The following is a 17,410-nucleotide window of genomic DNA, read 5'->3' on the forward strand; positions in this document are numbered from 1 at the left end:
TTCGTTGTAATTTGAGTTAAGTGTTGTTATTTCTTCGTCGCTTAATTGAATGGGCTCGGAACTCAATGTCTTGTATCCGTTTAATAGCCGAATAAATTCAACTGGATACTGTCCACCATAGAAGAATTGTTGTAAATCTTCCACCTAAAAACAAGTACCAAAATGTAGATTTGAGCATTATTTTATGTATCCATAACAGCAAAAAACGATCAAATTGGTTAATGTATTTCATTGTACAATTTATGAATGTATTGTACGGTATGTCATTCTATTACCATTAGATAATAGAAAGGAAGTATAATGAGCAATTAATAAAGAACTCTTTCTTTGGTAGAGAGATAGAGAGTCACCCAAAGCAAATTCTTGTTTCCACTGCTATTATTTATGTTATTTAACACTACAATAGTCGCATCATTTAATGTCACACCTTTTTTAGACCCTCAGAAAAAGTACTAAACGGATTCAACCGTTATTTGGCTACATTCGTTTACTTTGACTACTTTTTGCTCGTCGATGATGAAAACAAAATAATATATCGTTGTAAAACATACACCTTACAATAATATACAAGCACCTTCAAATTTGCTACTAAAACCTGTAATTCTTGTAGTTTTGATAATTGGAGACACTTCAGTTTGTGTAAAAAAATGTTTTCAAAAAATAAGCGTATTATCATTATTGTATCACCCGGTGTACATATATATTTATTTATTTAAGTCTTGACGGGCTATGCCCTTTTTACAAGATCTTAATAACTATTGTAATATTAATAACATGAGTATAAAAGACAAGTAGATGTATAAACTTATTAATTACCTTATCACAATGACAACAAATAATATTATAATAATGTTATTAATTCTAAAGCTTTAAATTTAAATATGTTACGAGAAAGTTAAAAAAAATCGAATTCGGTTGATATCTTATTGGCCAAAACTAATAAAGCTCTTGAAAAGAATGTATTGTTTCCACTATTGGTATTATACTTAGGAATTACAAAGATATCTAAGTTCCTTGTGTTTCTACATGGGACGCGAAACCCAATTTCAGATAGTAGGTCAAGACAGTCGACTAGGTTGTTTAAAATATCATAGACTAACATAGTATCTGCTATTTGACGTCTTGTATTAAGTGAGTCTATGCTCAAAAAGTTTTCAACAACATTAACGGTGTCTCTAGTGATATGTATATAATTAGTGATATAGGAATTTCTTTTAAAAATTTGTATTAGACATAATCAAGCTCGTTTATATGTTTTGAGTAATTACAAGACCAAATAAGTGAACCAAATTCAAGGTTAGATCTTACTAATGACATATAAAGGGTTTTTAAACAAATAGTGTTTTTGAATTCTTTCGTATTTCTATTTAGAAAACCAAGCATTTTAAAATATTTATTTATGATTTCACTATGATTTAGTTTAAACGATAAATCATTCTCAAAGTAGCTACCCAAATCCCTGATAGAATTTACTTTATCCAGAGAACGGTTATTAATTTGATATTGAAATATAATTGGATTTTTATTACGTGTAAAAGATATTGCTTGGCGTTTGTTAATATTTAGTGGAAGAAGATTTCGTTCACTCCATTGAAAAAAATTATTAATATTGGATTGTAGACTATTTGCATCATTAATTGATTTAATATCAAAGAATAATTTTGCATCATCAGCGAACAGCAAAATATTAATATTGGTATCGAGGACCAATGGGAGATCATTTATAAAGATTAAGAATAGTAATGGTCCTAGATGGGAGCCCTGAGGAATACCCGAGGCCACAGGTAATATATTTATATATATATATATATATATATATAACAGGCTTTTGCGAGATTCCGTTGATCTGTGCGAACGCTGAACGTTACCGACAATATATATACAAATAAGATTATATATATAGATATCGCGTTTTCAATTGTAATTTTGTGTTTATTGAGTTCGGCTAACGTGTGGGAGAACAACTGACGGTGGATTTTTAGATGTTTCTAAGGTAAGTACAACATTCACAAGCCTCTCAGAAATAGCTACTACCAAAGAGGCTACTATGAAAGAAATAAATGGTTGGGAGAAGGACGAAGCCGATCTTAAATACCAGAGACAGTCACGCAAGTTCAAACCAGCTGATCGTCAGACAACTTCAGATAAACCAAGGTGCGGGGTATGCGGTCCAAAATAAATTTATACCACAGAGTTCGAATGAAAATGTAGAAGAAAATGATATTATGTATAATTTATCCAATACCTTTTTTTGTATAAGGGAACAACATAATTCTCAAAATAGAATAAAGCCTTACACAACTAACCTATCAGTTGAAAATAAAAATTTTAATTTTGAAATAGATACGGGGTCTAAGTACAGTGTTATATCAAAAAAATGTATGATTCTAACTCTAGTATTATAGTTTTACAAAACAATGATATTTATCATTATAAGATTATGTAGGAAATAACATAAGTCCGATAGGTAAATGCGAAAAATTCAAACAAGGCTTTTAAAATGTGTATTTATGTCATTGAAAAGGGAGGTTCTCCTTTGACAGGAAGAAACTATTTACATACAATTAATTACTCACTCTTATATAAAAATGTAAATGAAAGTGATAATTTAGATCTGGATCAAATATTAAAAAACTTTGAAGAATTTTTTAAAGATGATTTGGGGACATTTAATAATTATGAAATTTCATTAAATATTAAAAAAGCGGCTATACCCACATTTTTTAAACCCAGGTCAATTCTTTTAGCGTTAAAAAGTAAAGTAGGGACAGAAATAAATCGTTTAGTAGTCAATAAAATTCTAGTTCCTGTTGACAACAGTGAATGGGCAACACCTATTGTTTCAATTTTATAATCTGACGGCCCAGTAAGAATTTGTAGTGATTTCAAAATTACAATTAACCCAGTTTTGGAGGGAATGGAGTACCCATTACCTAAAATAGAACATCTATACGCAAACATTAGCGGTACAAAGTATTTTTCTAAAAGTTATCTTAAAGATGCGTACCAACAAATGGTAATTAAAGAGACAGACCGAAAATGTACTACCATTAACCCACACAAAGGTTTATTCAGTTACACTCAAAATCCATTTGGTATAAAAATTCAGCAGGTGAATTTCAGAAAGCTATGGAGCTTGCCACTGCAAATTTAGAAGAGGTAGGTGTATTTTAAGATGGTGTAATAATTGCGGATAAAACGTTAGAGCAACATAACGATAGGTTAAAAAATTTACTTAATGATCTTTCGGAATCTGGTATAAGAGTTAAAAGAAATAAATATTGTTTTCTCAAAATATCAATTGAATATCTAGGTCATAAAATTGATGAGCGAGGCTTACACACGTTGTTGAAACACACTGACGCTATTTATTCAGCTCAAATTCCAGAAAATAAAACAACGCTGAAATTATTTTTAGGATTGGTAAAATATTATATTCCATTTATACCCAACGAGTGTGTAAAATATCAAAAAGTACAAAAAGCGCTTAAATTGTCAATAACTCATTATCAAATTAATAATTTCAAAATTAAACTTCAAAACATTTTAATTTATACAATTTTGATTAAATTAAATTTTGAAAAAAGTAGGGGTCGTCGTATTAAATTCAAAAGTTGGTTTCGAGTTTTCGAGGAAGGGGGGAGATATAAAAAAAAAAGTAGTATATAATAAGTTAGTATATTATACACAAACAAATTATTAAATATTTTTTTTTGTAAAAATCGAAGTAGTTTTAGAGTAAACTAGTGCAGGGCGCTAAAAGAATCACCCTGTATATAGTAATTTTTTTAAGGTTTTTTTAATGGTGTGTTTTCTTTCTGTATACTACTTTTTATTTTAAAGAACATATTACTTGGATCGTTGGCGACCTAAAAAATGTTCGTTGCTGTCGACTCACTGCGAATTTGTACAAAATATCATGATCGTATACCACCGCTAACGATAACATGTGCAAAAGATAAATACTAAAATACATTTGCATTTTAGGCGACGATGAGTGTGAATTTCTTTTCAAATATTATACGTGTACATTTTGTTCAAACCACTCGTGTGTAACTTGAACGTACTTTTGAATTGTAAAAACTTTTATATATCATCATGAAGTTCCAACTGAGGCTTATTTCTTTGGCACTGAAAATCATTTTTTTTATATCAACGGAGGTTAGTGGAGATGAGCGTCAAGAAATGATTGGAATTGCTGCACTAAGACCAACTGCCTCAGAAATAGCCATTGCGATGTCGGATTCAAACATTTTTCGAGATGTTCAAGTAAGCAAACATTCATTATGTTGTGAATTATAACAATTTAATATTCTATTCCTAAGACTAGGTACGAGGTTTATGACAGTTGTCCCGTAACTTTAGTCACCATTGGGGTTTTGAGTTTTAGGCATCACTGTATCTCGCAGATACCACACGATTATATTATCGAAAAGGTCAACTTTTCTGATTTCTGATATTAAAAACATTATTTACTACAGACATAAGTCGTTTTTATACAGTGAATTTTTATACTAAATCGGTTAGCTTAGGTAAGATTAGGTTAGGTTAGGTTATTTTACTCCAATTGTCACGTCGTACAAGTAATTAAAAAATGAATCGTATATCCCACAAATGGCGTGACATTAAATGATGCGAATTTGTAGTGTTAAATAACATGAATAATAGCAGTGGGACCAAGAATTTGCCTTGGGTGGCTCTCTATCTCTCTACCAGAAAAAGAGTACTTTATTAGTTGCTCATGATACTTCCTTTCTATTATCTAATAGTAATAGAATGACATACCGTAAAATACATACATAATTTATACAATGAATTACATTAACCAATTTTATCGTTTTTGGTTATTGTTATACCTTAGTATGAAAGTAAAACACAATTAGATTAATATAAATAATAATATTCGCTGATGTTTATTATGAAACCCAAATTACACGAATGACAAGTTGTGCCCACCATATGTATTTATGTAAACTGCTGATACGTAACAGTTATTGTTGACACATAAAATAATACTCAAAACTACATTTTGGTGTTTTATGTTTTTAGGTGGAACATTTACAACAATTTTTCTATGGTGGACAGTATCCAGTTGAATTTATTCAGCTATTAAACGAATACAAGACATTGAGTTCCGAGCCCATTCATTTAAGCGACGAAGAAATAACAACACTTAACTCAAATTATAACGACGGATCAAAAACCAATAGAATTCATACTCAATTTAAATTCTGCCGCAAAATACAAGAAATACAGTGCACAAATATTGTACTTTTCAAGTTTAGTTTATCGGAAATCGAAAGTTCTTTGGACGATATTGCCAAATACGTATACCATATGATAGAAATGTCGTACATAGCAAGATTCCCAGTGAGCGAATGGCTTTGGAAACTGTATATACATCTACAGTGTTATAAAACCACACCTTTAGAAGAATACTCACCGGAGATTAACGAAACCCTAGAGAAATTGATAATGTTGTGTCAAGAAAATAAATATCTAAAGGAAAAGTCTGAAGACATTTTCAATTATTCCAACGAGAATTCTGGTCAACTTTTAATGATCAATACACATTTAAACGTGTATGACGACAAATTTCTACGTTTCGTCAAGGGCAAGGAGCAATTTCCATCGGATGCTAAAGACTTGTTAGTGGAATCTATGTGGGACTTTTCAGCTAGCACATTCAACCCCGTCTCTGGTCTCACCTTTAAAGGGAATATTATATACGATATATTCAAAAAGGAAATTGAAAATATCAGGTATCAATACAATAAATATGAATGGGCAACAGAACCTTTTAAACACAAAAAATATCTAGAAATATATTTGGACGCCTTAAAGGTAAGATTTTACGGTTATATTTGGATATTTTTAGTTAGTTATCAAAAGATCGTCGAATCTACAAAAGTAAAATTAAATTACACAGCGGAAATGCGGACCAGTCTTCAAAGCGAGTATGAAAGTTTACTACATGATGTAAATTATATATTATACTTTGCTTACATTGATGAACAATTATTTAACGAAGTACTAATTTTATTGAGTGAAATATATGAGCCCGATGACAAGAAGATATCTCATACTGTAGACAAATTAGCAAAAGAAGTAAACCGCATACTGGGAACTTATATTGAACCAAATATTAGACATAGAGAGGCCAAAATTGATACTAAATACGTAGAACGAAAATGTGAAACTGATCCCGAATTTTTAAGAAATCAATTAGGAATGTTTAGAAAGTTCTTCCGTGAAACTGAAGAAAGGCAGGCAAAATTAAAATTAAACATTCTATCGTTTTATATAAATGTAAACAGATCCGTCGACTTTGTATTCCCGAATATATAACAAAGAAACTTTTAATATTTTTTAAATAATAAAATTCGTTTGATTATAACATTTTGTTTACATTAAAGGTCATTAACATTTTACTAAATATAAAACTCATTTTACTAAAGATATGATATTGACCATTGTGCATTTTTAAATAACATGTTATTTTTATTTGACAACTTTTATTTTGGTTCATAACAATAAATTGTGTTGTATTAATTAATACCTTATTATAAATTATAAAAAATTAATAAAAACTTTTATCAATTATATCAATTTCTCATACTGAGAATTTTCTTATTTCCGTTTGATATTTGCCGTCATCATTTTTAGCCGTAGTCTTAATCTATTGACTATAGTGCTAAGACTACTGGCTTTTAAATAAAACATAAAAAAAATATCAAATTAACAATTAATAACAAACAAATAATAACTGATCTCCGCAGTTAGGTATCAATACATAATAAATTCGCCAATAGAAAAAAAAACAGTACTACGATTAATAAAACAAATATCAACTGGTATTAAAAGGTAGTTTCCGAATTTTAACGTCTACGGTTTTACATCAAATATATGAAGAACATTTTGGGACTTAAGCTAGACCTCAGCTTTTTTTTAAGAAAAATTGTATTGTTACAACGGTGGCGCTGTTACAGCTTCTTTAGCCCCTACTCTGACGTCAATTTAGGTTGAATCGTTCACTGTATAGTCTTTGACAACTTGTGTAACCTTGTCTGTCATTTTGCAAAATGCTTGCACTAGCACAAATCATAATCCAACGTAGGTGTATTGTGTGATCACCTGTAAACATAAAAAAGTATGAAACACTAACAAAAAATCAGACAACGAAAATAATATGTTTGTGTATTAGACGATGACTATTGTCGATTTTTTTTTTTAAATATTATACATCCATGTCTTGTTCAATCTACTCTTTTACTTCCAACTTGAAAGTACTGTCGAATTGTGTCGGTTAGTTTTTATCATTATGCGACTTCAATTAAGCTTTATTTATTTAACGTTAAAATTCATTTTCTACTTGTCTACCGATGTTAATGGACAACACGATGACGAAGAAGAATATAATCCTCATAAAAGATTATATGAATGGGCTGTACAAAGACCAACTGGTACCGAAATAACCGTCGCAATATCGGATTCAAATGTTTCTCGAGATATTCAAGTAAACGATTATATATTATAATATTGTTAAGTAATATAAGGATAAGAACTATTTGTCAAGGTCTTATTTTAGTTTAGATGTAGAGCTGAGAATCTATTGGATTTACTATGATGTGTGTTTTTTTTAATTTATATATACTGGATCAAATCCTTTGAATAGTTACTCTATCCATCACACATTTTATCTAGTTGGTACTTTGGGTTGGGGGGGGGGGATCTACATTTATTCGTATCCACTAAAATCAGCTCATAATATTTTGGTAGGAATTTTTGTAACAACATTTATATTTCATAACTATGCATTAACAACTTAAATTTTAAACTTAGACGGGAATTAATTTCAGACCCTTAAATGTTATGCTTATAATAATATTTTAAGCCTATTTACATTTTTACATTGAAAACACTTTTTAAGTAATACTATTTATTGAAACAAGAAGAAAACTTATTCGATGTGACGTGTTGTTGGCTTGTACAAACAGTCACCTCTAAGTCATACACCAAGGCACTAAATAACAAATATATCCATAACAAAAACAACATCTTTAATGTCGACCTACTTATATAGCTTTGAGTGTCTAAAATAATATATAGCTATTACTCCAGACTTTTTCTCTCTAGACACTCCAAAGGTGTTTGTTCAAAACTTGATATCGACCAGTCTTTTTATTATATTGAATTTCATGATATTCTTAAAAGATTTTTAAAAAAAACATAATATAAAACCTAATTTATATTTTATTTTTTGTATCTAGAACATTTTAAGTAGAGTAGAACGATTTTTCCAACGTGTACTAAATTCATTAACACATTTTTTATCGATCACACCTCATATACAGGATATCCCTAACAAATACCTTACCTATGTCCTTCCAAACAAAACATACTACCCCCTCACAAATTAATTACATGACCTTAGTTCTTACAAAATTGTTAAACACCTACCCAAAAAAAACCATCTTACTACTCACTTTCATTTTCAACTCTATTCTCCGTCTCTCGTATATACCACCCATTCGGAAACAATCTATTATTATACTAATACTTAAACCAGGTAAACCAGTAGACTAGCATCCTCAAATCGACCAATTAGTTGCTTACTCTCCGTCAAGGCATTAGTCCCCCGTTACAGATTAATAACAACATAATCTCCCAATATACTGTCGTTAGATATCTGGGTATTCACCTAGACAAAAAACTTAACTGGCCCTATCATATAAACGTAAAACGCAAAGAACTTAATTTCAGGCTCCATCAACTCACAATCAGACAACAATTAAAATCAAAACTTTCCCACAGTACAAAACTTCTCATTTACAAACAAATCATTCGGCCTACTATGACTTACGGAAACCAGTTATGGGGCGCATCAAAAAATTCAAATATCCAAATCCTTTCAATCAATATCTCTTCGCCTTATTACTAATGCCCACGATATGTCAGCAACCGAACTCTTCATAACGATCTAAAAGTTCCAACAATACCTGCTTTAGCTACCCAACTCTATAGTAACTTCCACGACAACATTTTCAATCGCCATAATCCGATAATATCTAATATATCATTGCTCACTATTCCTTATAACCCACCACGTAGCCTGAAGCGTATGTGAATGATGTAGTGTTAGTAATGAAAGTCCGGACGAATTGGGTGAGGGACTAGGAGGGTGGAACGAAGCACTTGAAGAAAAAGGACTGAGGATTAGTGGGAACAAAACGGTGGCAACCGTGTATGACTTTGAAGAAAGTATAGGACAAGAAAGATAATGCAGATGGCTATTGATGAAGTGTGTACGGTTGATAGATTCAATAACTTAGGATAGGTAGTACAATAAAATGTTGGGTATGAGGAGGACGTGAAAGTAGGATAAATTGTGGATGGATGAAGTAGATGCTGATAATATTGAAAGGTAAATTCTATAGGGTGATAGAAATACCAGAAATGGTATATGGGTCAAAGTGTTGGACAGTAGACAAGAGAACTGAACAGAGAATGAATGTAACAGAGGTGGTATTTCCAAGATGGATGAGTGGAGTGACTAGGGAGGATAGAATAAGAAAATAAATACATAAGGAGGAGTCTAGGAGTGGTATCGATTGCGGGGAAATGAAAGAGTATATGTTGAGATGGTTCGGTCATGTTATGAGATGGATAGACAGAATGGAAAGTGATCTGAGGATAGCTGGAATGACTGATCGAAATGTAGAAGATCGAACTCTATGGAGGTGCAGGGATAGGGTGACTGACCCCAGAAGATGAAGATGAAGAAGAGGAGAATTGTGTGGAAATACAATTTTTCCTCACCTTATCAAAAACTTAAATAACGGCGCTGTTGATAATTAAATATTTTATTTTCTAGATTGGAAAACTGCAACCGTTCTTTTATGTCGGTCGGTATCCAGATGAATTCATTCAACTACTGAACACGTCTAAGACGTTGAGTCCCAAGCCAATTATATTTACCAGCGCTGAAATAACCACACTGACCTCGGATCCCGACGACGAATCGAAAAACAAAAGAATTGTCACTCAAATTAAATTTTACCAGAAATTACAAGAAATACGGTGCACGAATTATGTACATTTATTGTTCATATTACCAGACGTCAAAGATTCTTTGGAAGACATTTCCCGGTACGTTTACAATATGATAGACGTGTCGTACAAAGGGAAGTTTATAGTGAACGCGTGGATTTGGGAACTCCATATAAAACTATTGGGACTGCAATCGTCCAAGTTAGAAAATGGAACATTTCTAAACGACCACTTACCGGAAATTAACGAAACCCTAATGAAATCGATAATGTCGTGCCGAGAAAATAAATACTTAATGGACCACTTTGACCACACTTTAAAACACTACATGAATGAACCTCGTGATCATTTATTGTTGCAAACGTTTTTAGAAATCTATGACCAAACAATTTACCGTTCCGTCAAAGACAAGGAACTTTATACATTGCGTATCGGTGAGGAAAACTTTTTGTTTCGTTCCATGTGGGATTTTGCCAGAGAACTGATCGGCGACACCTCTGGCCTTGATATTCATTGGTACTATATGTACGATCTACTCGTAAAGCATATCGAAAACATCAACGATCAATACGAGAAGAGAGTATGGACAACACAACCAAGCAAGTACATAGAATATCACGAACTAATTTTGGACGCCATAAAGGCACGATTGTACAGTTACATATGGATCCACCTGGTTGTTTACCAAAAACTTGGTTGCGGTGCTCAGAAAGATCACGATTGGTTTCTGAAGAAATTAAACGAAAATCTAGATTTTATTTACACCGATCAACAACCCTTTAACGAAGTACTAATTTTGTTGAGCAAAATATCCGAACGCGACGACGAGAAGATAACTGAAGCTATAAAAATATTGTCAAAGGAAGTAAACCGGATTCTAATAAGTCATACTGAACCACAACATATGTATCAAAAGGCCGAAATTAATAATAGGTTTGTCGAACGAATATGTATGGACGTAAATTCCAAATTTCTAGAACAAAATACAATCGATTTGGATCTGTTCGTTTGCGTTACTAAGAAGCGTTTGAACGGATCAAATCTAAGTGCTCTGTTGTTTTATATAAACGGCACTAAAACCACCGACTTTGTATTATCGAATACTATATGACAAGTGTACTTGTAATGTCTGTAAAATAAAAAAAATATTAACCATGTACCGCCGAATGTAATACTCTTAGAATATACAGAAATTAATGTATACTTTTAAATAATATGTTATTTTGATATTAAACTTTTATTTGATTCATAATTAGTGTTGGGAATTATCTAGATAAATTATCTGGATAAAAATGTTTTAACTATGATCTTACATTGATAAAAGATACTAAATCTTATTGTCTCATAGATAAGTGATACATGGTTATCACTGAGGTCATTTATCTAGATAGAAATCGATAATACATTATTACATGAAGTGGTAATTGTAAGAACCACAATGTCCGCATAGAAATAAATATTTACAAGTGTGTTTTTTACAATTACTGATTCATATATAATAATTGTTGATTTCAAATAAGTTAATAATATATGTTGACTATATATTTTGTGTCGTTTTAGAATTGTTATGTTTTCTTTAGATGTTTTGTAAGAGTTGTTATAAGTGATAACAACATCTTCGTTTATTTAACAAGGGTACTTAAATGTTCTAAATTTGTTAATACATTATATTTTTTTTATGTTATTTAACGTTATTATATTATCAATTATAATATTTGTTAATTTTTCTTTTATGATATTTTTTTGTTCAGAGTTTTCTGTCAATTCAATTAGTTAATATTTTTAATTGGGATATTTTTCAATTTGTTTTTATTAAAGAATAGTGTATTATTTTATAAAATATATTTTATATAGATAAAAATTTAATTTATTTATTTTGTAATTAGATAAAAATATTTTGTTTATTTATTTATCTTAATACATTTAATAATCTTATATATTGTCTAAATAATTTGTTATCGTATAAGCTGCGAGCTTGTCTAAATAATTGCTTACAAATAGTTATCTATTCCCAACACTGTTCACAATAAAGAATTGCGTTGTATTTAGCTGTTGAACTTTTATAAATATATACTGTACTATATAATGATACTCGCAGTTACGTTCAATATAAATGTCACGCATTAGGAAACATTACTTAATTATAATATTACTTAGTAATACTTTAGTTTTGAAAATACTATACAATGGTTGGTTGATTTAAACATAAATTAAATTATGTACGTCAAGCTGGATTACAACTTATACGTTTCTGGTGTCTTATATGTTTGTTTTTAACACGCAGACCGGTTATTAACGGATATTAAAACAAAAAGAATTATACTTATCCAAGAAAACGCTTTGACGTGAACCTGTGACATGTCGGCTAACAAGATGATTCAATATAATTTAACATTCATACTGAAGAACTTAAATAATCACTGTTTAGATTTTATTCTTCAACCTAATTATTTTTATTGAGGAGAGATAGGTATAAAGATTTAGGTATAAGGACACAACGTGTACACCACTTAAATTTATTAGGTAACAAAATAAAACTTAACCGGAAAATTAATTAACATGGTCGAAATTGATTAAAACAACTATTTTCTTAAATATTGCCTATACGAAACTCCTTAAAAACAGACCGCGTGCAATTACCTTGAGAACGCTAAAACAAGTATCAATGTTTATATATTTTTGTTATTTTTAGAAAAGGTATTCATAGCTTAATAAACAAGATGGCTCGAATTTAATCAAGCTTGGTAGGTAGTCGATTAAATCATAATGTACATGAATGTATTAGGTAATATATTTTATTGTAATTTATAAACTGCTTAATACGTAAAGAAACTAATAACTGTGTTAACTTGCTGGTTCGTACTGCTTTTGAGTATGAAAAGAGTGCATTGTGTTTATGATATTAAAAAAAAATTGACAAAAATATTATTAAAATAGTGGAAGGTGTAGAGGTACTGAAAAAACGCAATCATATGTCACATATGGTATCACAAAAAAAAAAAACAAGTAAAAAAAAAAGTAGTGCATTGCGAGAACAAACCATTTGAACAGGTTTATTCTGCGCTGTATTGCATGTGTAAAAATGATATAATGTTTTCATCAATTTTTTAACTTTAAGATTAACTTTAATCACTGGATATGTCTATACAGTTATATTACATCAGTATACAAACCGTAATAATATACAGAACTCGATATCAATTCTGTTGGTGCTTATGCCAGAAATTAATATTAACTGACTACGAGCCGGTGGTGTTCACCCTTTGTACACTACTCAAGTTTAGAGGGCTTCGACAAAACAACTATTCGACCAATAGATAAGTTCGGTTCGCAATGCAGGTATACGCATACCGAAAGCAAACAATCGAATAAGTTAGAAATTTAAAGTTAAGGTTTAAGAGATTTAAAAAACAAAGAAACACAACAAACCACTTAGTTTTAGGTGTCTGTATGGACGTTTACGTTTAAAGTGGATTGCATGCGGTCTGTTTTTAAGGAGTTTTGTATAGGCAATATTTAAGAAATAGTGGTTTTTAATACATTTAGACCGTGTCGACTAATTTACCGGCCATTTTGGTTTATTTTACACCAAAAACCATGCAAAATTTCTTTTGTTGAAGCTTTGTCTGGCTTTTTGGTCTCAAACGTAAAAAAAAAACAGATTGCATGCTTACCATATGAGTGTATCATCTTATGCAGTTTTCAAAAATTGGTTTGCAGCAATTTTCCATGTGCTTCTCCATTGTTGGCCTTCTTCTTCATTTCTTGATACAAATTCCATTCCAGCTGATATTCTATAACTTGTTGGCATACATTGTAGTCCAAGGCCTTACTCTGTAAGTTTTTCTTTCCACTAACCCTTCCAACATATTAGTCCAAATACAATCACAAATTAAATAAAACCAATTTAAACAAATTTATTTTTTTTACACATTTTTTGGTCACACTGACCTGAGGTTTTAGAGTGCACTATCTGGTTTTATTTAGCCGGTTAAATCTAAAATTAAAATTCATAATAGTCTTTTGTAGGTCTTCGCGCCAAGACATCAATTCCTCGTGAAATTTGACTATGGCCTGTGATCAAAATTTTTTTTTTTTTTAATTACCTATGTAATTTATAGTTTATTTACTGTACAAGTACCAAAAGTGTAGTACCTATCACGCATAAAAAATATGTACAGTTAAATTCAGTAGGTACGTCACCCGCCTCGGGTTTATTTTCAAGATCCTACCAATACATCCACTCGAGTAAGTACCTAAATAATATAAACTAAATCTAAAATTATGCGTTAAAAATATTTGATCTGTCTTAATTAATTAGACTATCATAATAGTTGAGTTAAAGTAATTACTGAACCGCATAAAATCGGGACAGTTTGATACATTCAGAAAACAATTGAGATGATATGTTGACAAGTGTTTTGAGCACTTCTGGGTGATCATATTTTCTTTTGATGAGTAATAATTACAAAAATTAAGTCCCCGTGTAACTAAAGAAAACACTCAGTTCTGCAGCAACTCTATCAGCACTGAACAACGACTGACTATTACATTGAGGTAAACCTAATTTCAAAAAATAAATAAATGTAAGGTAAATTGAAAGTATTTTAAAGTCTAAATTGATTTGAATGACTCTAAAATTATCGAAAAAATATAATTTTCATTTTGAATTGTCAGTCCCCATTTAAGTGTAGCTTACCTACTACTGACTAGCTTATAGTAGGCAACTATTAATTTGATAAAGTTAACAATAAATTTGAAAGCAAACATTTGAATGGACAGAATAAAGCAAATATAATTTTGATACCTTGTTAGATATCAAATAAAGATAAAATGCAAATCGTATAATATGTATTATTGTACAACTCACGTTGCATTACAATACCTATATTAAATCTTTCTTAAAAACTTGAATCGTATATCTATACCTTATGACCATTTCCCAGGTTTCAAATTAAACTAGAATTGGTTAGTTATTGTATATTACAAGACTTATACATCGCCCAGTTTAAAAATTTTACTCAAATTACAAAAAAAAAAAAAAAGTAGAAAAATGTTCCTCGGTTTAATAAAATTTATTAAAAACCCAAAATTATACAAATTATAAACAATTTTTTATAAATAAGAAGAAGCCGTTATAACAAATTACACGTTTAAAAAAATTTCTAAAATTAAACTATCAGCTTTTCTTTATTTAATGGCAAACAACTAATAGATTTGTTTCCCAATTAAGTAATTAAATATAAAACAATTTTTTTTTTTATAAAATAGAACTTTTAATATAATTAAAAAATAATTTTTTAACAATAGGTAATGTTAATTGGACGGATAATTAAATGGACAATATACAATAGGGTCGTGGTGGTATTTGATTTGGCTGTCGAGAAGAATTATTAATAAACGGAAAGGCAGTGGTATCTGTTGACAATTTAAAAGACTATAGAAGTTCGATAAATTTGAATTGTATATTATTGAATTTTGAGATGTTTCCGGTGGAATTGAAATTTAAGTTCCGATTCTCGTACTGCCTTGTCGGGATCTCTCTGTTTCGACTTGTCTGCAAAGAGGATTCTTTTCTGTCCATTTTCCTGGTTTCAAATAAACTGAAATCGGTTAGTTTGCACTGCAAGACTTACATATTTACCCGTTTTCAACTCAACGTATTAAAAAAAAAACCTAGTGACAGCATTTCGATATGAAACTTTGAATCTCAGTGCATACGTTTCGTTAACTTTTTCAATTGAGCAAAATGTACTTGACGTGTTGCCTGGTCAACAACGAGTTTTGGATAACTATTTTCGGAGTTACTGAAGTTTCAAGTTTAACGCAGGAGGAAGGAAAGGTGGAGTGTAGTATTATTTTTATCACTTCCCTTCAAATTTCAAAACTTTTAAACTCTTACAACTTAAAAAAAACAGTCGTTCAAATCTGGTTATCGACCATTTTGAACATTTTGACTGGTGGAAATGTATTAAAAAAAAAAAAACCCAAAATTATACAAACTACAAACGATTTTGTTATAATCGGTTTGGCATCTGAGCCGGCCTCGTGTTATTCTAATCGCACCGCTACGAGGTCCGTATTGAAAAAAAAAACAGTATGTGGGGGGGGTTTTTTTTAATTTTTTTTTTTTTTTTTTTTTTTTTTCTATATATTTAGCGTGCAATATAAACGGCGTCGCGGCGAATAGCAATAATAACAATTTCGCCGCCGACGCCGGCGAACAGACACGACGGGCAAATAACAAATAATGGAAAGCCGAGTGCGTGCAGAGGAAAAACCGTACACAATAATAATCGCGTGATTTGTTTTCCCAGCGAGGGTAAGTGACAGGCCAACACGAACACTCACAAACACACACACACACACTAGAATATAGAAATATATATATATATATATATATTTATTCCCTCACGAGTCCAGAGAGAGAGAGAGAGAGAGAGCTAGAGAGATTTTTCCCCCCACACAAGTATATATATATATATATATATATATGTACACGATGCTTTTACCCTGCGTGAACGCTCTAATGACGTTTCCCGCACCAGAAAAAAAAAGTGACGGCTAGGAGGCTAACATGTCTAATAACGCATAGACACACACGCTTTCCATAATATACAATATAAATAATACAATACAATACAATATATATATATATATATATATACCGTTAGTGCCGACGTCCGCCATTAATATGATTATGTAATTATCGGAGAGAACGGATTTTTAGGTTTTGACATAAATTATACATGTATGTATTTTTTTTTTTTACCTTTATGCGCGGCTCGAGGGAAGTTGAAAAAACGTGCACGGTTTGTAAAAATCAAAAAATAATTTTGCATTTTAGAAAATATTTTGGAAGTTAGCACTATATTTTGCTCGTTTTTCCATAATTGAAGGCTGTGTTCCAAAACGCACTACTGCCCAAAACTGGACTTTCCGGGAATGAAGAAAAACTGCTTAAGGTGTAAAAACACGTATTATATTAAATACCGAAAAATTGGGTTTCCGGGGTAAAAAAAAATACTATTTTTTTGGGGTCGTGACCATTTAATTTATGTTTTTTTTAAGTAGGCCTTTCGCGCCAAAACGTTCTACTGCCACCGTTTAGTGCGTTTTGCATTATGCATGGCAATAGTTTGTTTTGTAAAACATTAAGTAATTGATATTTCAAAATTTTACTTAGTATGTTGTGGTTATGCAGTAAGGTAAAATAAAATACGAAGAAATAACAAATATTATTAGTCGAAACAATAACACGTGTAAGACCATTAATAAATGAATTAGTTAACACGCCTGGAGTAGTTTAGTACAAGTGAAATAAATAGATACAACGACTTGATTATTTTTTATTAAAGAA

The 17,410-nt window shown here is 30.7% G+C and overlaps 2 protein-coding genes across 2 annotated transcripts; both read left to right on the forward strand.

The window, feature by feature from the left end:
• Positions 1–4,041: 4,041 nt before the first annotated feature.
• Positions 4,042–6,410, forward strand: LOC126837450 (uncharacterized). The gene is made up of 2 exons (XM_050571355.1): positions 4,042–4,269; positions 5,050–6,410. The coding sequence occupies exons 1-2, from the start codon at positions 4,099–4,101 to the stop codon at positions 6,346–6,348; spliced, it is 1,470 nt and encodes a 489-aa protein (XP_050427312.1). The 5' UTR covers positions 4,042–4,098; the 3' UTR covers positions 6,349–6,410.
• Positions 6,411–7,289: 879 nt separating this feature from the next.
• Positions 7,290–11,509, forward strand: LOC126837451 (uncharacterized). Its single transcript, XM_050571356.1, has 2 exons — positions 7,290–7,516; positions 9,875–11,509. The coding sequence occupies exons 1-2, from the start codon at positions 7,322–7,324 to the stop codon at positions 11,159–11,161; spliced, it is 1,482 nt and encodes a 493-aa protein (XP_050427313.1). The 5' UTR covers positions 7,290–7,321; the 3' UTR covers positions 11,162–11,509.
• The last annotated feature ends 5,901 nt before the right edge of the window (positions 11,510–17,410 follow it).

The sequence above is a fragment of the Adelges cooleyi genome, unplaced genomic scaffold, assembly GCF_023614345.1.
Source record: "Adelges cooleyi isolate 19-005CV unplaced genomic scaffold, UGA_ACOO_1.1 ACOO_flye_CR_arks_rails_tigmint_CR_PRNA_249, whole genome shotgun sequence".
Lineage (NCBI taxonomy): Eukaryota > Metazoa > Arthropoda > Insecta > Hemiptera > Adelgidae > Adelges > Adelges cooleyi.